Genomic DNA, 21,186 nt, shown 5'->3' with positions numbered 1-21,186 from the left:
GAAAATGAGTGCACTGGGGGCAGAGGCATGTTTGTGGATGTCCAAAAGTTGTCCTGGGGAAGACTATCTGTGTGTCAGGGTGCAGGCCTCCCAGGAAAGCGGTAGCTCTAGCAGACACAAAGGAGGTCTTGCCTCATTTAGCATGGATGAAATACTCACGCCGGTAGTTACTAGCCATATGTTGTTGGGCTGACACTCTCCTGACCTGATGCTAAGCCTCCCAGCCCTCTTCTCACCAGCAGACCACTCTGGTTCCTTTCTGTGTCAACTTCCTTAACACGACCACTCGCTCAGATGACAGCCAGACTCGAAGCCTTGGAAAACCAGATCGCCAACAAGAAATGATCCCTGCAGAGGGCCCGGCGGCACCTGGACTTGGGGGGGCAGAACCGTTCCATAGCTGCACGTCATTGTTATACCTAGAGTATTGTAAAGGGTCGTTGTTTGTTCTTGTATCGCAAAATTCTGACGGGGACTCAGAGGGTAAAAAACCTCGCTCTGAAAGTGAATGGACAGGGCCTTCCAGGCTGTTCCATTCTGCTGGACTAACAGGGTCAGGCTGAGGTGTGACGAACGGGTCAGTTTGGAGCTTCAGAGAGGAGACCTGAGAGGGACAATCAGCATCTTCCAGCCCACCTGCTGTTAACTGACAGTAGCTGGCCACCGGTTTCTCTAGTGAGGCCCATGCGCACAGCTGAGAGCGTCCATCCGGCCGCAAGATTCTTCGCAAAGCAGGCATTTCCACCCTGAAGGCTTCCAGTAGCTCAGTTCCTGCTTAGCTGTAACTTGACTGTGTGTAAGTGTGGGAAGGAAATACAGCAGCTTCCAATCTACTTTCTGCCCCTCACCCTATGTGGGAAACTCCCTCCACTGCCCTGTGAAATCAGAGCACCTGCAGCCACCTCATTGTCTCTGAAGCTTTTTGCTTTAATTGCACAGGAATTTAATTATATTTGATTTCAGTTAGAGAGGGAAAAGAAAAAAACCCAGAATAAATCGTCAGGCAGAAAAGAAGACCAAATACAACTGGAATATTCCTCATCAAACACTCTTGCACCCTGATATTGGCAGAATTGTTGCAGGATTTGTCATTATCTTTTTTTATCAAATACCAAAAAATCCTATAAATGTGTATGTGAATATAGCTTTACTTCTGAAAGCAGGATAGTGCTATTTTTAAACACCTTTTATTTATATATATATATATATATATATATATAAATCTCTATTCTGACAATAAACACACTGAAGAATTTCATGACACTTCTCTCTCCTCTTCACTAGGCACCTCGGAAAATTAGGTCTCTGCATCAAGTCACACTTCATACAACTCCAGCTTTCACAAAGCCAGGCCAATGTGCTCCCAGCCAGACAGTCCTTGGGCCATTAGTACTCCTCTCCCAGGGAGGAAGAACTGACTAGTATAAAATCTCTACTTTATCGGTTACACGTGATATATTGCACAAAGTGCCTTAAGTGATGGCAACTCCTTTTGATGGGAAATCACTGTGACAGTGCTGGTATCCCTGACACTTGCCTTTTTGTTGCCTGTCCCCCTCCTCGAAATGGACTCTACCTTCTGTTAATATTGCATAATGGACCCAGGCCTTCATGGACAGCTAATAACCAGGTTCCCTGTAAGCTGAGCACTTGAGCAGCCATCCAGGAGAGATTCAAATGCTGACCAGCTGATTAGCAGAGCATCCACAGCCAGCAGCATGTGTTTCTACTGTTGGTGCACATTTGCATATGCCTCGATGCACATAAAATTTATTCCATACATGGATGGAAAAAATTAGAGGGACCACTGCTCATAATCCCCCTGGTATATGTCACCAGGAGTCAACTGTACAAAGCACCCACATCGGTGGAGCTATGCCAGTTGACTCCCAGCTGAAGACCTGGTCTGTAGGCTCTTAACTTTGGGCCCAATGAATAATAACTGGGGAGCAGCCTTGCAAGCTGACCCTGTGGAAAAGTTCTGCCCCAAAGCATGTGCAGGATTACACCGGAGACGTAACAGCATTAAAGACTGCCTTCCTTATTAGCTTGTCCTTCTGATGTGATGCATGAGCTACCAGGTCTTCTCCATCTCCAGCTGCTGTGACAACCAGGGATTGTGCTTGAAGTGTGTTATGATAAAGGCTGTTGATGGCAGTCAACAAGATAGAGGCCTGAGTAGATACCAAATTATATAGAAAACAGATATCCATGAATTTGCAGGGCTCTAGAGAATGGAACATCTGGCCCTCATTAGTCCCGAGCCATTGTGATGCCATGAAAGCCACATTCACATGAAGGGGACTAGCCTGGGTGTGAGGCTAACTCCCAAGCCCTAGCCCCCTCCCACACTGCACTGCGGGGGGGGGGGGGGGGAGTTGTCTCCCTATGTCCTGGGGAGTGTGTTCTGCCAGTCGAACAGTGGGCTTCTCAGGAGTGCCAGGCCTGGAAACTGAACCCTCCTACTCCTGACTGAGCTTTATTTAAATGGCTGCCACATCCCAAGGTGCTCATGGTCCCACAGCACGTGGCATGTCTGAGTGCAAAGTTGTGCCTCAAAGTCTCCTCTTGCCTGGGGGAGCTGAATCTGCTAGAGGCTAATGTGCCCTGGCTTCGAATCTCATCAATAAAGAGACCTTTTCCAGACAGCGCCTGGCTTTGACTGGTGTCTTAATCTCACGATTGTTTTGTTACAAGTATCGGCCCTGAGATCGGGCACTAAATGCACAGGTGGAGCAGCGCAGGCTACAAATCCCAGTGCGCAGCATGATGCCAGCCTTCAGCCAGTTTCTCCCCAGATCTCAGACTTTGCCCTGGCGCATACACAGCCCCAGGCGGTGTTAGTGTGTGAGCGAGGGTTCTGCGGTGCTCTCAGGAGCCCTCAGCTACTGACTCACCAGGGCTGGGGGAGGAGCTGTTCAAGATAACGCAGTATACGCACTGCCAGGGGAGGAGCTGCACGGGGCTGGCATCCATGTGCCAAGCAGGCAGGGAGTTGCTGGGGTACAGCACTGGCAGTGGTGGGGTGAGCTGCCCACATGCTGTCTTGCAGGGACTCGCAGAGGGAAGAGGGGGGCACAAGAATCAAAGCCGGGTCACAGGTTCAGCTGATTGCCAGTCCTGCAAAGGAAGGCTCTAGCTGTGCGAAGTGTCTTGTGTGTTAAAACACTAAGCTGCGCTCTGCACACCTGGGGAGTGGTTCTCCTGTGCTAGTGACTCATGGAACATGCGGATGGACACAGACCCCGCCCTGAAGGTCTTACCCGGGCCTGGAGCAACAACCAGCTGGAAAGGAGGAGGAGGGAGACAGCAATGCCAATGGCTTGGGTTAAGCACATGTGCAGCTTCTCTCCCCCTAGCAATAACACCACTGCAGATTGACTTCCCCTTGTGGGCACAGGGGAAGGGGGAGCTTGCCCTGGTCTGCGTGCCTCAGGAGGCACTAAGGCCTATTGGTGACTGTCACTGCTGGCCTGAGTCGTTCTGCGAGTGGCTCCTGCCTGTGGCGAGAGCAAAGGGACACTTGTGGGGTAAGAGGCTGAGTGAGCAAGACTGGCAGAACCTGGCCCCTTCTCATCAGCAGTGACAGATTTGAACTGGCAAAGGGCCCAGTTCAGATACACTTACACCAAGCAGCACCGCAGGCCAGAAGCAGGGTGGGGGAGACACTGCAATCAGAGGGGTGACTGCGGCATGGACAGGCATGCCCACATAGGCTGTAATCTAGCCGAGTGGTTACAAGAGCCATGAAGACATGGCAATGTGGATTTCAGCACAGACTGCACACACCCGCTTAGGCTCTGAGTGCAGCCACACAGGGCTAGTCTATATTGAAACTTATGCCACTGTATCTACTGCAGATTTAAGCTAAAAATAGCAGGGAAGAGAGAGAGCCTGGAACATGGATGGTGCAAAGCCCAAAACAAGAGCCATGCTACGAACCAAAGCCAGGCCCTAGAGCAGATGTTTGCTGACAGGGTCACTGACCAGTACAGGAACTTGGCCAAAAGCACAGCCAGCATTGGTAGACCTCAGGCACTGGATAGTCACGTAGACACATTCCTGGGAGGGAGTACAGGCACATGTCAAGGATGAGCCAGGACAAGGATGGAAGTTCAGGAACCAGCAAATACAAGAGGGAGGGTCAGTCACGAACCGCAGCAGGAGTGTAATACCTAAATCGTTTGTATCGGTGTATGGAAAGGAAAGCACAGGAGGGCATCTTTGTCCAGCCGAGTATCCCCTTGCTAACTGCGCTGAGTCCATTGTCATGAGCATACATTTGGGAGAGCATTCATACCAGTCGCCATGGATCCAGGACTCACTGACGGTAAACCTAACCAAGCGTCTTTGTCCCTGAACTGGGTGGCCTGTCTGGGTAGTGCTAGCCTGGTTGCTGGGCCAGCTAGCTGCACTGACCTGGTACAGTGCACAGAGAGCACACACAGACAACACACATGCACCATCAGCTGTCTACCCACGCAGAAATCACCCCTCCAAATGCAGCACAGTCAACACACCTTTGAGAGAAAGGGGGCTGAGTCTGTCCCAAAACAAAGGGGCAGGGTTGTAACTGTTCCCCCTGCTAAGCTCAGGAGGAGAAAGCAGAGCGCCACGCATCCTTATGGGGCTGCTGTTTAGATTTTTTCCCTGGGGAAGGAAATTGGAGACGGCTCTGATTGGAGATGAATTGAAAAGTTTTCAAATCTTTATTTTGCTGAAGGTTCCATGTGACATTAGAAGGAGCCTTGCCCTTGATAAATCTGGGGGTTTGAAGCAACAGCTTTCAAAGCCAGCCTGATGGCAGAGCAACACATTACAAGCAAACAAGATCCCTGATGCTTCACAGCAAGTAGGACATCAGCACAGAGCATCTGCTGTTGGAACCTTATTCACTGTGAAGTAGGTCCCTGAGCGTGGCGCCAGCATGTTTCTGGGGGAGCCAGATGGAGGAAGGAGAGCAGCATTTTGGGATAGGGCAGGTCTGAGTGTCAGCTGGGGGCCACTAACCTGCACAGAAGCTGCCTGTATTGGTGGGGTTTCTATCATGGGCAAGATTTGGAGAACAGCCCAGCTCTTCTCAAAAATACCCCCTACACCAAAGTCTCCCAGCCTGCAACTAAGGGAAACACATGTAAAAGTCTCAGGGGTCTCTGGTTGTCTCCCACCTGCAGCCCCAGCATCGCACCCCTACAGAGTAGATGCAAAGAGAACAGGCTGGCTCCTGTGTTCATTGGACCTTTCATAGCCACTTGGCCAGCTAATCCCTGATTCTGCTGCAGCTCCCTGAGGGCCTGGCTTCTCTGTCCTGGTATGATGGTTGTAGCCACACTAGCAGGAGAGATGTAACTGCTCATCCTCTGCCCTTCTGTCAGGCATGGAAGGCTAACATTACCCCTTGCTTCAGCTCTGGCCATGGCTCTGGCCATGGCTAAGTTCATGTTCCATGGCAAATTCCCCTCAGATCTTCTGCTGCTTTCAAGTTCCTAAAAGGGTGTTACATGGAGTTGGGAGAAAAAATATTCTCCTGGTGCTAGGAGAAGCAGCAAAGGGCTTACATTGTAGCAGGGGAGGTTTAGGTTGGACATTAGGAAACATGTCCTGTCAGGGTGGTTAAGCACTGGAATAAATTACCTTGAATCTGTCTAGATTGCAGCGCTATTTCGGGATACAAGCAACGCTGCGTCTTTAAATGCGCCCGCTATTTCCCGAAATAGCAGGCACGCTATTCTGGCGTCTCTGTAACCCTCGTTCCACAAGGATTAAGGGATTTGTCGGAATATGCCTTATTTTGAAATTTTGGCCAAAGTGCAAATTGCGTAGCTTATTCCGACAGAAGGGTGCTGTCTAGACGCACCCCTAGGGAGGCTGTGGAATCTCCATCATTGGAGATATTTACGAGCAGGTTAGATAAACATCTGTCAGGGATGATTTACATGGTGCTTGGTCCCACTGTGAGGGCAGGGGACAGGACTTGATGACCTCTCAAGGTCCCTCCCAGTTCTAGTATTCTATCAGTTTATGATTGGCAGGTGCCAATTCCCAGGAGCAAAGATAAAAGTTTGGGGAAGTGAGCCGGCAGAAAGACACACCTACTTTGCCAGGGAACCCAGCAGGAAACAGCCACAATGACCTCGGCTGGCCGTGACCATGGTGCCTCGCTCTGGGACCCTGCAGCCTAAGCTCTAAAGCACTTTGCAGACATTATTGACTCTGCTTTCATAAGCTCACTGTCTGTATCAGTACCCCATTTTACAGATGAGGAACTGAGGCACAGAGAGGGGAAACAACTTCTCAGTGCCAGGCAGTGTGTTACCGGGGGGAGTCAGGAATAGAACAGGGTTCTGCTTTATCCATTAGACTGTGCTACAGCTCAGAAGCCAGCCACATGAATAGTGCACTTTCCTCCCACCTCTTACATAGCTGCCCTGTCTGCTACACAGCTGGGAAGTGAAAACTCCTGCAGATGGTTCTTCCCACCATAGTGTAGGAGATGCATCCATTCTATTCCCTGTTTAAGCCCCCACAGGGATTTGGTTTTCAGAAGAAAACCACAAATAATCTATCAGCCAAACCAAAGACGCTTTGCAGGCGACAAAGCAAAACCTTACAAAATAAGCATACTCAGAAGCAAATGCCACTGAAGCCTGTAATAAATTGGAGAGTCTTATACAATGTTAAAAAGGAATACACAGATTGTCCTGCCATCTCCTCAAGGCACGGATGGGGCAATCTATAACCTAGGAAAAGTACAAAGACCAGCATTTAAGAAAAGCAATACAAGCACTACTACTCACACAAAAACCACCCACCTTGGCATATAAAAATGAGACTGGGGTAAAATAGGGAGAATTTCAAATCTCTTCAAAAATGATTTTCAATTATTGCTAAGGCCAAAATTTTGTCTCTGAACCAAACATTAGCCCTGCAGAGCATTGGCGATATTACTTCCGCATATGAGCTAGTACCTTTGTGACCTTATATTCCATATTCTTTATGAAATTGTGCTTACAACATGAATATGGCATAGCTAAGATCTGCTTTCTGCAAGATAACTCATATGAGGTGTCACTGGAAAGGTTATGATTTACTGAATAGGATTCTTTTCTTTGTGTGCATGTGTCGTGGTAGCTGAAGATAAGAATATTGACTAGTGTAGCTGTCTTTCAAATATGCTACTTTGGTTGATGCCCACTGCTTACATTTTAAGTACCACAATGGAAAAGCCAGGAAGGGCTGATGGCCCATCAGTGAGGACAATGGACTGTGAAAAAGGCTTGGCTATCCTGCTGACCTCTATACTACTGACTCATGGATGCTAGAATGCTACAGTCAGGTGACCTAGTCACTTGATACTAATCTCCATTTTGGACTGCTCAACTGTTCCACTGGTAGATGGTGGTGGTGGTGGTGGTGGTGGGGGGGGGGGGAATCAAAGGATTCTTGCCTTATGGAAATTCTATATAAGGCAGGAAAGGAAAACAATCAATGCCTCCAAGATACTTTGCCTCCGCACCCAGAGGGGAAAACACCTGGAAACAAAAGGATTCCAACTTGGGGGTTAGTGGGGGAAAGAACTGCTGGACCTCTGGCTTGTGAAGGACTCTACCTAAATAATATCTAGGACTAGGAATTGTTATGTTCATCAATTTCTTTAGTGAATCTAGCTAAGCTTGCATGCATTGCATTGCATTATTTTCTTAGTAATCTGCTTGTGTTCTGTTTACTACCTCTTTAGCCACTTAACATACACTTTTTTTTAGTTAATAAACTTAATTCCACCTAATATGTACATTTTTAGAACAAAGCTACCTCATAATCTTAACAGAGTTTGACGATAAATGTAAATGAACCTTATCAACCAATAACTGATCTGCATCAATATCTGTAGGAGCTGTTTGTCTTGGAAAACTAAACAGCCATACAAGAGTCCATTTATGTTAAATCCTAGCGAGCCAAACTTTTGGCATCTTCTGAGACTCCGCTATTTCAAGGATATGTAAGGAAGGGGGATTATGCTTGGAAGTATTTAAATCAAGAGACAGGATTTCTGGAACCTTGGAGATCCTGTCTATGGTAAGTCATGAAGAAGAGTCAATTTTTCTTAAATTTGTTTTTGGAGCTTTAAGAAAGCTCTGTCTATTTCTCTCCTAAGTCTGAGTCAAATTATCTATCTCTGTAGGGCTGTTTCTATATTGGCATCCCTTTCCGGAAAAGGGATGCTAATGAGACACTTCGGAATTGCAAATCCACGGGGGATTTAAACATCCCCCGCGGCATTTGCATTTACATGGCTGCCGCTTTTTTCCGGCTCGGGGTTTTTGCCGGAGAAAAGCGCCAGTGTAGACGCGATTTTCCAGAAAATAAGCCCTTTTACACTGGCGCTTTTCTCCGGCAAAAACCCCGAGCTGGAAAAAAGCGGCAGCCATGTAAATGCAAATGCCGTGGGTGGATATATAAATCCCCCGCGGATTTGCAATTCTGAAGTGTCTCATTAGCATCCCTTTTCCGGAAAGGGATGCCAATGTAGACACAGTCTAGGTGTTTTCTGTTCCAGATCAGACTTATTGTTGGGGTCTCTCACTTGCCAGTGAGACCATTCCTCTCACCCCACAGAATTTTAAATTCAGAAAAAGTTCTCAATGCACGCTAAAACCTCCACAAGAAGTTTTAGCCAAGATAAAATCAATGGGAACTGAGAATCATTAAAAGAAGGTGGGTCAAAACTCACCAGGTCTGATACTAGAGACTTGTAGATTTTGCTCCTACTATTCATAAATTCTAAGTCTGTATGGGTATGTCTACACTGCAGCACTAATTCGAACTAACTTAATTCGAATTAGTTAATTCGAACTAAGCTAATTCGAATTAGTGCATCTAAACTTAAAAACTAGTTCGAATTAGCGTTTTGCTAATCCGAACTAGCGTGTCCACATTGAGTGGTCCCTGAACCGAAGTTAAGGCTGGCCGGAACCAGTGCCGGCAGGGCATCAGGTTAGGACTTGGAGTGTGGAGCTGCTCCCTCAGGCTCGCCGAGGGCTGTGCTTAAAGGGACCCGACCCTCACCCCGGACAGACAGTTCTCAGGGTTCCCCGCTTGCTTGTCTACCTCGATGAGGGACAGCAAAGCCCTTAATTTGAACTACTTAATTCGAACTAGGCGTTAGTCCTTGTAGAATGAGGTTTACCTAGTTCGAATGAAGCGCTCCGCTAGTTCGAATTAAGTTCGAACTAGCGGTTTGCATGTGTAGCGCCTACGAAAGTTAATTTGAACTAACAGCCATTAGTTCGAATTAACTTTGTAGTGTAGACATACCCCCGCAGAGGAGGTTTCATCTCCACTCTCCTGTTGCAACTTTCTTGTCAGGCATTCAGAGTACCACAGGCAACCATGTGACCAACTATCAGGCCATATGTACGTAAATACCATTAAAAGTCTAATATCCCCATGGGGAAGTGAGGCATTAGAGGGCCCACTTTTTAAAGATATTTAGGTGCCTAACTCCCACTGACGTCTATGGGAGGTAGGCACCTAAATACCTTTAAAAATCTAGCCCATAGTGTTGTATCTCAGGTCACACAGGAGCTGTGTAGCAGACCATGCCTCGTGAGCAGGCCTATATTCTAACCACTGGACTCTCCCATGTCTCCTTATATGCATGAGTCTCTAGTTGGGTACCTAGATAAGTGACCTGGTTTTAAAAAATGCTGAGCACCCAACAGCTCCCGTTGTCTGCCACTTTTGAAAATCAGGCCACTGACTAAGGTGTCTAACTCCAGATTTACAGGGAGCCTAACTGTAAGCACCCATTTTTCAAAGCCCTGCCCAATACCCGGAAGACTTGATAACTGAAATAGGATAATCCAAATACAAAAACCCAAAGATGGAACTTGTTTGCATTGTGATACAGTGAAGGGCTTTTTCATTTGGTTGAAAACCTTGATTGGCTTTCCTTGCGATGGTGGCAATAGAAGCATTGTTGATTGCACAGGGCACAAAAAAGATTAGTCTCCGGGGAATGCTGCACAGACTCGCCTGGCAGGTTGTTCGGAGACAAATCTTATATATTGGAAAGTTTTTCCTTCCTTTTTGGCTCTTCCCAGGAAGGTGTTAGTGACAGGAGTGGATTGTGGTCTTGCCTAATGTGGACCTCATGGGTTCATTTGTTGTGTGACTAACCGGCATTTCAGGTTACAGCACTCCATTTAAGACTGGAGATGGAGAATAAGGAAACAAGAAGGATCCCAATGATGGCTGAAGGAACTCTGCCAACAATACCATGCCAGCTGGGAAATCTGATGCACCTAGAGCTCCTTGTAATTTATTCTTGAAGGGTTTACCTGTGATTTTGCAATGTTATGATGCAATGTCAGCGTCTTGAAGCACAGACACTTCCTTGAAAGGAGACAAATAGGCCCCTTGGCACCTAAGGAGTGATACAAGGGAGCTGGAAAGTTATGCCCCTGCAGAGGAATCTCATTGGGGGTTGCTGCAGCCAGAACTTATTAGGGCAGCTCTAATTTGTGTCAGTAGTGGAACCCAATCCTCAGCATGCCTGCGGGTCAGGGGTGAGCAAAGATGGCATATAGGCACTTTGCTTCCATGCTGAGCAGAACTCAGCAGCATTCAAGAATCAGAGCCCGCGCATCTGCTCAGCTCAAATCCTTAAAATGATTAGTGCCAACAACCACCAAGCCCTCAGCTGAAATCAGGGAACGTGCAGAAGCTAAGCCGAAAAAACACACAGCACCCTGCAAACAGGTTTGCAAGAGTGTGTTGCACATGCAAACACACACAGAGCAAATTCTGTGAGCTAAGTCATTCACTGAGACAGCAACCAGACACCCACCACAAAATGTATCCTGCTTTTTCTCCAGGGCATTTCTAAGGGAAAAGAAAACCAGTTTTTTTTCCTTGAATGCACAGAAGAACTAAACAATTCGGCTGTTTTACTGTGGGTATGAATAGGGGGCCTGTGAAAGGTAGGTGAAGTATTAACCTTTTACCCACTCCTGAGAACAATCCTTTTTTCACAGGGGAAACACTGAATGGACCATTATGTCCTAGGCTCCCAGTTAATCCATTAAGGGTTCGACTCCCATTAAACCCTGAGCTGACGGCCTGGCTCAGAGCAGGACATTGCTCTGCTCTGCAGGAATCCATGGGCAAAGCTGAGCAGACTAGTGAGTCTGAGCATCTTCTGAGCTGCCACCAAATTCAAACGATAATTCTTCCTCTTGGGTGGTGCACAGAAGAGTCCAACGCCCATAGGTATTTCAGTCCCAAATAGGCCATTCATTCCCCACACATGACAACTGCTCCCCTGATTCAGGATTAAGGCCAGGACACTGGACCTCCCTGATTTCACCCACACGCCTTTCACCCCGGCCCATCTCCCCCATGGGCAAAATCAAAAGGTGCCCTGTTGAGTCCAAACAAACAAACAAACAAGACAGTGTGTTCATGTTGCCCTGAGTGGGTTAGAAAGCCCTGTCTCTCTCAAGTGCCAGGTGAGCAGCCCATCCCAGAGAGAGCGGCTTTGAGAGAAGGTACAGACGGTTCGTTGAGTTATTCAGAGATGGGCCTAGCCACGAAGGGAGTGTGGGCTTGGCCTGCCGGGCAGGAGGCTCTGCCAGAGGCGTGTTTGTGGTTGGGAAGATGGCAGGGGGTGGAAGGTGAAGTGAGGTGCTTCATTTACCTCAGCCTGGGAATTTCCCTTTATGTTGCTCTTTAGGGGGAATGCGGAGCCACCCATGATCCTCTGGGCTGTTGTTTGGATGGGAGGTTGATGGCAACATTAGCAACACCTATGTAGGAAGAAAAATTAGGTAAATTAAAGCCAGTTTGGACCATAGCCAGGCAACACATCAGATGAGAACGGACAGCCCAAATGAGCTGAGCAAGGGGGTTGTCAGCCAATGGTCAGGGCAGTGTGTGTGTGTATGCTTCCGAGAAAAGGTTTAACGTCCGTGTCTTTACTGCTAGGACCGGGGTCCCGTCGCAGAGGGTGGCCAGCAGGCCAACAGACGCCCCGTTATATAGGAAGAGCTTATTACACCTTAGATTTTAACTGCTAGAACACAAAGTTCCTTCGCAGCGGGCAGCCTGGGAAAGGCTGGAAAGGTGCCCCAACGGATCTTGTCACCTGGGAGTGACACAGATCCAAACGCCCAAGCTCTCCCTATGTCTGTCCCTTTATGACCGGCTGAAGTTCTTTTAAATTGTGCTTGGTTCTGTTACAGCAACTGAAGGAGTCAGGTTAAAACTTAAACAGTTACAGGTTTATTAAAAGACTTATAAAAGCATATGGTTACAATGGCTATTGCTCTATTTCTTAAATGCTAACAAATACAGATTTTAAAAATGGTTACAAAGAAAATAAAGATAGAAAATAGAAATAATGGTACCAAGTGACAGCTTAATCTTTAAAGAGCTCTAACACTGTGTATATATATACTTAAACAAAGGACCACATCCAGGTACAATTTTTACCCCTTTCTGTGCCTCTCAACTCCAGCGTATCAGGCCAGGGCCGGTCTCTCAATTCCTAGGAAAGACGAATACGAGGTGGGCGTCCCCTTGGAACCTCGGGAGATCAAACACCTAACCCGACCAGCAGATAGATGGTAGATTGACACTCAGAGAAAATGTGCGGCTGAACCCATCTTTATACCCCTGGGGGCCCGTATCCTCTTTCTTATCTAAGAAGCCGAATTCTACTGGTCCGTTTTGTGGCGCCAGTTCTTACAAGCAAGTTTCAAGTTAATTTATACTTGCAAGAGAGATAACTAAATTGTGAGCACTAGACATTTTTTTACTGGGCGAGAGATTCCTCCCCCCCGCGGATGGATGTGTGTTCGTATCAATATGGGTTTGAGTCAAGGGCACTCCTTGGCAGCCTCTTGGTCAGCAATTGGCGTATCTCTGTTTACAGCCATTCACGGTCACACAGCCTGGGCCTTCTGCTCTGTGTGCCCTGTATGCTCCAGGCAAGCAAAAATGGATGTTACAAGGGGGGGTTCCTGTCTGGCTACAGGGGTGGACGTGCCATCGCAGTGCTGGAGAGCACAGTCCTCTCTCCAAGGCATGGCCAGTGGCCTGGCAGGCTTTTCCACGTTTCTTTGCCAATATGCTTTGCCCTGACCTAGAGGACCTACCTCTAGAGGCAAGGAAGGGTTTAATTTCCAGCCCAGGTGGTAGTCCCTGGCCTCCTAGACAGACAAGCTGAGGGGAGGGTGGGCCAGAGAGAAGGCTCCATCCAGAGCACATTCAGGTATTGGCCTCCCAAAGGTGTTTTGAAACCTTAGGGTGCTGGGTTAGTGGAATGAGCCATGAGGCAGCATTACATAGCAGGGCTGGCTCTTCAGCTAGGTCATCCCTGCCTACGTGCAGGGAGAGCCACGGAGCAGGTGTCACACGACAAGGATGCTGATGGCATTAGCTGGACACTTGAGTGTTTCCTCTGCTACTCCTACACATTGTTGAGACAAGAGGCACATGTGGGCCTGCTGCGTGCTTAGATCTGGAGTCCTGGCTGGCAGAAATGTACCTTCATTCACCCCTCAACCCTCTCCATATGGGGAAATGGGCGTAGCGGGGGCTGTAGAAGTGCTACGGTTCTCACAAGTTAGGGGCTCGATATAGAAATTACTGGCTGAGGTTCTCCGGCCAGGGGTTTCCGGGAGGTCTGACTCAGAGGATCAGGATGGTCCTGTCTGGTTTTAAAATCGAGTGTTCCATGAATTTCATGATCAGACTTGTCCTTCCTCTTCCCTCCCCCCTCCGGGCCTGTTGTTGGCTTCCCACGGTTATGACAGATCAGTCCTACAGTCTGTGGCGCAGGGCTGGATTTGTGTGGGTTTTGTTTCGAGATGCCCATCATGCTGCTAATTTGCATCATCGAACTCCCTCCAGCCTGCGGGCGGGGGCAGTGTCCTGGTCCCAGAGCCAGAAACTTGTCAATAACATTGGCTGTTGGTTCTGGCCCATGGGCCAACCTGGAGGCCACTGCTCTTGTATTCACACAGGGCACACGTTGCCATGGATTCACCCCCCTCTTTGATTAACAGTCTGTTGCATACACCACATAGATGAGGCCCTTTCACTCCAGCCCAGCAGCTCAGAGGGTCCCCAATCTACCATCCAGAAAGGGCTAATTGTGAAGAATCACCCTTCCCATATCCCGGAGAGTGCAGACTTCAGCCTGGCCCGTGGTAAAGTAAATACACAAACCAGGCAGACTCCTGCTCCTGAGAGTGCGGCCGGGTTCATGTTTCTCTGTGCTACTGTGAATTATGCGCTCCATGTTTGGATAGCAAGACCCTCCCCACCCCAACACACACACACCCAACCCCTGATCGTTTTAAAGAAAACAAATAGCTTTTTAGCTAGCCACACAGGCTGATCCGCAGAGCAGGCTGCCTGTCAGAGGTGTGCCGACAGCAGTCCCGCAAGCTTGTTATTCTTGGAGTCCGGAAGGGAGGCGGCCCGGCTTGGTGTGCAGCTTGCTCTGCTGGAATCCTGCGTGGCACTGACAAGCAGCCCCGAGCGCTACAGATACAGGGACTGATAGGTCCCTGTCGGTCTCTTCCTTGTTTTCTGCAAACAGGACTCAGTCGGGTACCCCTCCCCCCGGCCCCACTGCAAAGACTAGGACTCTGAGGAGCAGCATGATCCCTCATACTTGAATTGCTTAGGACTTGTGTGTCCCCAGTGCAACTCTGACGGCATGGAGGGATGTGACTACAGAGTGTGACATCAGTGGGGCTCCACAGGCATTAAACCTGGTCCAATATAGAAGCAGACTAATGAAATCCAATTGCAATTCTCTTATGCCGTCAGCTGCTCAGCCAGGCTGGAGCCAGTCCTGTTGACAGAGAGATGTAGATTAGGCACATCGAAATTGCTAATGAAGCGGGCATTTAAATATCCCGCGCTTCATTAGCATAAACATGGCCACCGCTTTTTTTTCCCCCGAAATGGAGCTTTTTTGAAAAAACCTGGCAGTCTAGACGCGGATCTTTCAAAAAATAAACCCTTTTTCGAAAGATCCTGTAAACCTCATTTTATGAGGGATAAGGGATCTTCTGAAAAAGGGTTGTATTTTCGAAAGATCTGCATCTAGACTGCCATTTTTTTTCGAAAAAGCTCAGTTTAGAAAAAAACGGCGGCCATGTATATGCTAATAATGTGCCGGATATTTAAATGCCTGCTTCATTAGCAATTTCGACGTGCCTAATCTACATCTTGCTGTCGACAGAGAGGTGTAGGCTAGACACATCCCTGGTTGCCCCCATCCTATGCCTCAGAGTGGGGCTAGTGCTGAACTGACTCTCAAACCCCAGCCTGTGAGACTGGCTTGTTGAATTAACCCCTGGACGGTTGGTTGGGTAGAAAGCTGGTCTCAGGCCTATGATCATCTTTGCCTTGCTGGTTTCTGACACAGGGACCCTGGTAAAAGGGGCCATTTCTACAAACAAGGGAAGCATTTGGGGCATGGCAGAGGAACTAAAAATGGACCTAATGAGCGGAGCATGGTGTGATGTAACTGCAAACACCGAGGGGGATGGGTAGTCAAAAGGGACCATACTATTTGGGGAATCCTCTTATGGGACAGCCTTGAAACAACTAGGGGACGTCTACACTTCATGGCTATTTTGGGATACTGGAGTTTATCCTGAAATAGCTACCCCACGTCTACACAAGCCCCCCGTTGTTTCAAATTATTTTTCAAAATAATGGGCGCACTATTTTGCCATCCCGGTAAACCTCGTTGCACAAGGGATAAGGAATGGCTTGAAATAGTGTGTTATATCAAAATTTGGCACTGTATAGAGGTGCCAATTTTCAAAATAAGCTATTTTGAAATAGATTTGAGATAAGATACGCAATTTGCATAGCGGAAATTGCAGATCTTATTTCGAGTTTAGGGTGCTGTGTAGACACGCCTATTAGATTCCAGTTTGGACCCCTACGTACTAACAAATGGGTTCTGAGCCTTCTCAAGGGACCCTGCCCCATTGCTAGTCTGGCACTGATGGTGGGAGCCTCCCTCCTCCCCAGTGATTAGTCTGGAGCTGAGCAAAGAATTCATACTGAATAACTGCACCCCAAAATGTGAAATATGCCTCCCCCCAGCACAGAAACCCTGCTCTAAATGGGATAACTCTGCTTCACAATGGATCTCACAGTCTCTCACTTTACTGGGCTGCCCTCCTTACCCACAGTGGCTACTGGGACAAGAACAGCCATGCATTATGGATATGGAAGGAGCTATAGGCGAGGGCTGTTTCTGGAGGGTAAAGACACCTCCCTCCATCACCTGACCCAGCCCCCCCACTTGTGAGCCTAGCCTTGGATGAATTCAAGGGCAAAATGCACAAGTCACACTTAAAACAGGTTCTTTGCTATTTGGGACTTGTTATAGAGAATGAGATTGGTGAGGTACGTACAGAGAGGCACAAGGACTTTATTCAGTGTCTTCCCTCCTATCCTATCTACTGGGGTGGGGCTAGTACCAAAGTATCTCCCAGGCCCTAGGTTGTGAGAGCTGATCTCAGGCATATGAACATCTTTATCCCAATGGCTGCAGACGCAGAGGCCCTAGCTCCCAACAGCAGAGGCTCCTGCCAACTTGGCAGTCCAGGCTTCCTGGACTTCCAGGGCTTTTGGCACCTGACTGGGCTCCCAGACTCAGGTGCAAGAGGAATGAGGGGGAGGTGTCAACCTCTCCTGCAGGAGTAGTAAGCATTGCTCATTTCTCTCTGCAGTGGATGTCACCCCAGGGTAAGAAAATCCCTGTGATGTGGTTTTTACTGGTCTCTCCTTCCAGTTCTCAGCTCTCCATCCAAACAGACGACTGCCTCAGGTCCTGGCTCGCACAGGCAGCAGGGAGAAGTCCTCAGACCCTCCCAAAAGAGCAACTCCTCCTCAAAACCAAAATAAAATCGCCACCTCTGACTCACAAATTATAGCACTCTCCAGCTACTCCCTTTGCCTTAGGTGTGTGTTCAATAACGTTAATTGAAGGTTGAGTATACAGCCATCCACCTCAATCATCTTAATTAGGTGTGTGATTTATCTAGTCGTTAGTACCTCGCTGTTTAACAGTAGGAGCCAGTGGAAGGAAATGGTAATTGAGAAGCCTGTATCTCAAGACCCTCCAAATTAAATTACCTCAACTTTGACACACTAAAGCTGCCCTGCACCTCCATGAGATACGCTGATTTTCTGAGCAATGTGAGTAACCGTTTGGATGGTAGACCACTCATAAGTACAGGCAGTCCCTGGGTTACGTACAAGATAGGGACTGTAGGTTTGTTCTTAAGTTGAATTTGTATGTAAGTCGGAACTGGTACATATTGTAGGGGAAACTCTAGCCAAACATTTCTCCAGAGCTCAGTTTTATTCTCCCACACCTCACTTCCCTCAGTCCTTTATTCTCAAGCTGAGGTGTCTGCTGAGAAAAGCCGCTCTGCGTCTCCCTGGTCTGCTGGGGGGAAGCAGCTAGTGCGGGGTTGCCTCACCCCGTTTGTAAGTAGGGATCCAATGTAAGTCGGATCCATGTAACCCGGGGACTGCCTGTATAACACTTTAAAGCAGGGATGGGGAATCTCAGGCCCAGGGGCCGGATGCAGCCCCCAGCTTGCCTGGATCTAGCCCCCGAGGCTCAGGCACTTCAGTTCCATCCCCCACTGTCCCACCACAGGTCTGGATCACACAAAATCTACTAGGCTGGGCCTGCCCCCCTAAGCTCTGGTGTGGGAGGGGAATGTGGGGAATGTCTTAGTGTCTTTCTCCTCAGACACATGAGTGAGGGGTTTGGGTTTTTTTTTTAACTTCTCACTTGTGTGCGGCCTCCGGCTGATTTTTCTGTGGGTCAGTGGCCCCCTGACCCAAAAAAGGTTCCCTACTCCTGCTTTAAAACATATAAAATGGCACCTCTAGCCTTTTGTTCAGTATTGGTGCATGCGCACTGTAAAAAACACTGTTCTGAAATATCATTCTCAATTTGGAGCCCCCCACGATACAGTGGATGTCAGTGCATTACCTCAGGTAAATGTCCCCAGCCTGAGATCATTGTGACCCACATCATAACACCATTTTGATCTTCAGGGCTGCACAAAACACATCACCACCACCACCACACAGAAATGGTTTGGAAACTGGCTGTTTTTTCAGGGATGACATCACCCCTATTCCGGTCTTAAATGGTTCCAAATTTGGATCACTAACCCTACTCTGGAACACACTGAATTTCAGAGGAAATGGACTAAGCGGGGCCTGATTGAGAAAGGTCGACTTTTAAGCAGACGGGATGCAACCTTAATTATATTGGTGCTGCTCTGCTATAAAAGTTTGAGTACCTTACATAATATAATGAATTTATTTTTCAGACTCCAGCCTGGCTTTGCAGGGCTCTGATGGGCTATTCCAACAGCCAGAGGTATGTCCATTTCACAGAGGATTTTGATAGCTCAAAATCTGGTTTCACTCTGATTTGGATTGAAAAGCAAATTGCGGAATTCTCTGGTATGGGGTCCAGTGCCAGGGCATGTGGTCTGGTGAGCTGCTGCAGAGCCACGCCGCCTCCCCCCGCCCCGGCAACTCAGCTTTTGAAACCTGCATTGAAATCAAACCAACCCTACAAAGTGTTTCAGGTTCAATGAACTGGCACATTCACACAACAAATGTTTTGCTGGAATATTTCAAACCTGCTCTGCAGTATAGGCTTAGAACATTAACACCTTCCGCTGGACTGTGTTTAGTGGGGAGAACTTGTAGCGAGACAAGCATGCAAATTCCTGTACTCATCTTAGTTAATTAAATGCCACTACATGGCACTTACACACCCACATGTGAGACACCAGCTTGTAATTAAGCTTGGAAGGATTAGATTTATATTGGTAAATTTATACTGGTAAATGTGGGCAAATGTCAATGTCGCTGCACACATACAAATCAAAATTTACAAATGGTCAAAGTAAGAAAATTGAAAACTAATTAGAGATTGTTTTGAGTTCTGAGGTGAACAATCTGTGTTTTAACCATTCCAAAGCTTTAACTTTCAGAAGCTCATTTATGATTTTTAAATAATTATGCCACGACTCCCTCTTTGTCTGAATTCCCCATCATTTCCCACAACTGCAAAAAGGTAGATGGATAAAAACAGAAAAAATTCTTAAAAGTAAACACAGATATTATCAATCTAAATATATAAATAAAAATAAACATGGAATACTACCAACCATACTTTTAAATACCAACGCATGTTACAGCCCTGGGCTATCTATCTATCTATCTATCTATCTATCTATCTATCTATCTATCTATCTCATAGAACTGGAAGGGGCCTTGAGAGGTCATCGAGTCCAGTCCCCTGCTCTCATGGCAGGACCAAGTACCATCCCTGACAGATTTGCCCCAGATCCCTAAATAGCCCCCTCAAGGATTAAACTCACAAGTCTGAACTATCCCTCCCCGCTGAGCAGAGCTGCTGACTAGGGTATGTCTACACGGCAGGGCTAAAGTCGAATTAAGCTTCGCAACTTCAGTGATGTCAATTGCGTAGCTTAAGTTGAAATAGCTGAACTCAGCTTTTGGCACTGCCTACACACTGGGAAGTCGAAGGAAGAGCACTCTCCCTTCGATGTCCCTTACTCCTCATGAAATGAGGGTTACCACGAGTCGGAGTAAAAAGTCCTCCAGCTCGACATTGTTTTGAAATAAAGGCTTGTTGTGTAAACGCACACTCTGTTATTTCAGAATAACATCAGTTACTCCGAAATAAGGCTGCTGTGTAGATGCACCCTAGGGGACTAACATTTCAGTTTACCAAAGACCAGCCTGGATACCTGGCATGTTCCTTTCCCAGTTTCCCCAGCCACTGTCACACTGGGATACCACGGACAAGCTGGTGCTGTGCCTGAAATGGCCCATTCACTGGGTTCCAAGTACCGAGATCTGCCCAGTGCTGCCATGGGTGTAATGGAGGGGACTGGGTGTGGGGCTGTGCACAGTTAGACGCTCTCCAGCAGCAGCAGCAGGTCCAGCATCAGGTGTTAATTTCCTCCCCACCACTGCCTGCCACGGAGGCACTGGGGTTGGTGGGCTGTGTGCAAATAACTTGCTTCTGGGTAACACAAAGCTGGGACTAAAGGTACCCAGGGCCCTGAGCCCAGTGCTGCCTGGGCTCATTTCTTACTTAATCTCTCATCTTCTGCTTATGGGGTTGGGAGATCAGTTACTGGATCCCCCCGCTTACCAGGTGGCCCAGCTGCATCCAGCGAGGAAGCTCCAGAGCCCCTGCCTGCAACCCACATTGGCACCAGGTGCTGGAATTTAGTGCCTGGTCTCTGGAAGGTGTTTGAACGCTCCATGGCCGAAAGAGCCAGGTGACACCAGCAAAGAGGCAGTAACAATCTGAGACCTAAGGAAGGGTGAGGCAAATTGTTGAAACTCTGTACCAACGTTCCCCCCTCCTCAGTCTTCTCCTACGTCCTTCCAGCCTCCTTCTCGCCCCTCACATTTCTCTGCCTCCTGAGAGTTCCCTCCCCACATCCCACATCCCACATCCCACCAGGGACTCTGGGGGTGGCTGGGTGCTTTGGAACTGGCAGTTCTGTGCCTGGTACCCCGCGTCAGCAGCCAGCGCTGTGCCCTGCCCTGCCCTGCCCTGCCCAAGGCAAAGGTGGTGTCTGTCCCGTCCTGCACAGCTTGCAGTAGAAAGCCCCTGTAATGCAGGCCAGTCCAGCGCTGTCATGGCAACAGCAGCTGGACAGGGCCTGTTCCAGTGGTCAGGCCGCACCTGCCTAACGGTCACACTGGGGGTGCACAGAGTAGCATTTCCTCTGAGGCTCTGACCATTTTTCCTTTTCCTGGGTTAAGTTCCTGCTTCAGTGTCAGGCTGGAGGAGTCCCCAGGAGAAGCACTGGCACCGCCTGCCTGCAGCCCGGACTCCCCAGGCCACTGGCACCGCCGGCTGCAGGAAATCATTTCCCACAACTACGGCTGGTGAATGACAGGACAACCTGGGCTCTGGTTCTTTCTATTCTGGGTCTGGGGGAGGGGCAGCTTGTGTGTCGGTGGGGTCTGGGATGTGGAAATGGGCCTTTCCCCTCTGGCTTTCACTGCCTGGGAAGGTGTGGATGGGGTGGAGGAGCAAAATTGTTGTGAGGCTGGGTTTTC

The 21,186-nt window shown here is 48.3% G+C and overlaps 1 protein-coding gene and 1 long non-coding RNA gene across 3 annotated transcripts in view; one reads left to right on the top strand and one right to left on the bottom strand.

Annotated features, from left to right (window-relative positions):
- MATN4 (matrilin 4) overlaps positions 1 to 2,665 on the top strand; it is a 36,311-nt gene extending 33,646 nt beyond the window's left edge. For both annotated transcript variants that reach the window (XM_006121905.3, XM_075901286.1), the window contains one exon: positions 287 to 2,665. In XM_006121905.3, the coding sequence (XP_006121967.2) occupies positions 287 to 345 (59 nt within the window). In that variant the 3' untranslated portion in view covers positions 346 to 2,665. The remainder of the gene's footprint in view (positions 1 to 286) is intronic.
- Positions 2,666 to 6,635: 3,970 nt separating this feature from the next.
- On the bottom strand, positions 6,636 to 20,683 carry LOC142818800 (uncharacterized). Its single transcript, XR_012896452.1, has 3 exons — positions 20,264 to 20,683; positions 11,699 to 11,807; positions 6,636 to 6,740 (listed from the first exon to the last, which is right to left on the bottom strand). It is a non-coding gene; the product is annotated as an uncharacterized LOC142818800 (long non-coding RNA).
- Between the last annotated feature and the right edge of the window lie 503 nt (positions 20,684 to 21,186).

Source organism: Pelodiscus sinensis, chromosome 18 (genome assembly GCF_049634645.1).
Source record: "Pelodiscus sinensis isolate JC-2024 chromosome 18, ASM4963464v1, whole genome shotgun sequence".
In the NCBI taxonomy this organism is placed as follows: domain Eukaryota; kingdom Metazoa; phylum Chordata; order Testudines; family Trionychidae; genus Pelodiscus; species Pelodiscus sinensis.
The sequence above is the reverse complement of the archived record's forward strand: the minus strand, read 5'-3'. Positions and strand labels throughout refer to the sequence as shown.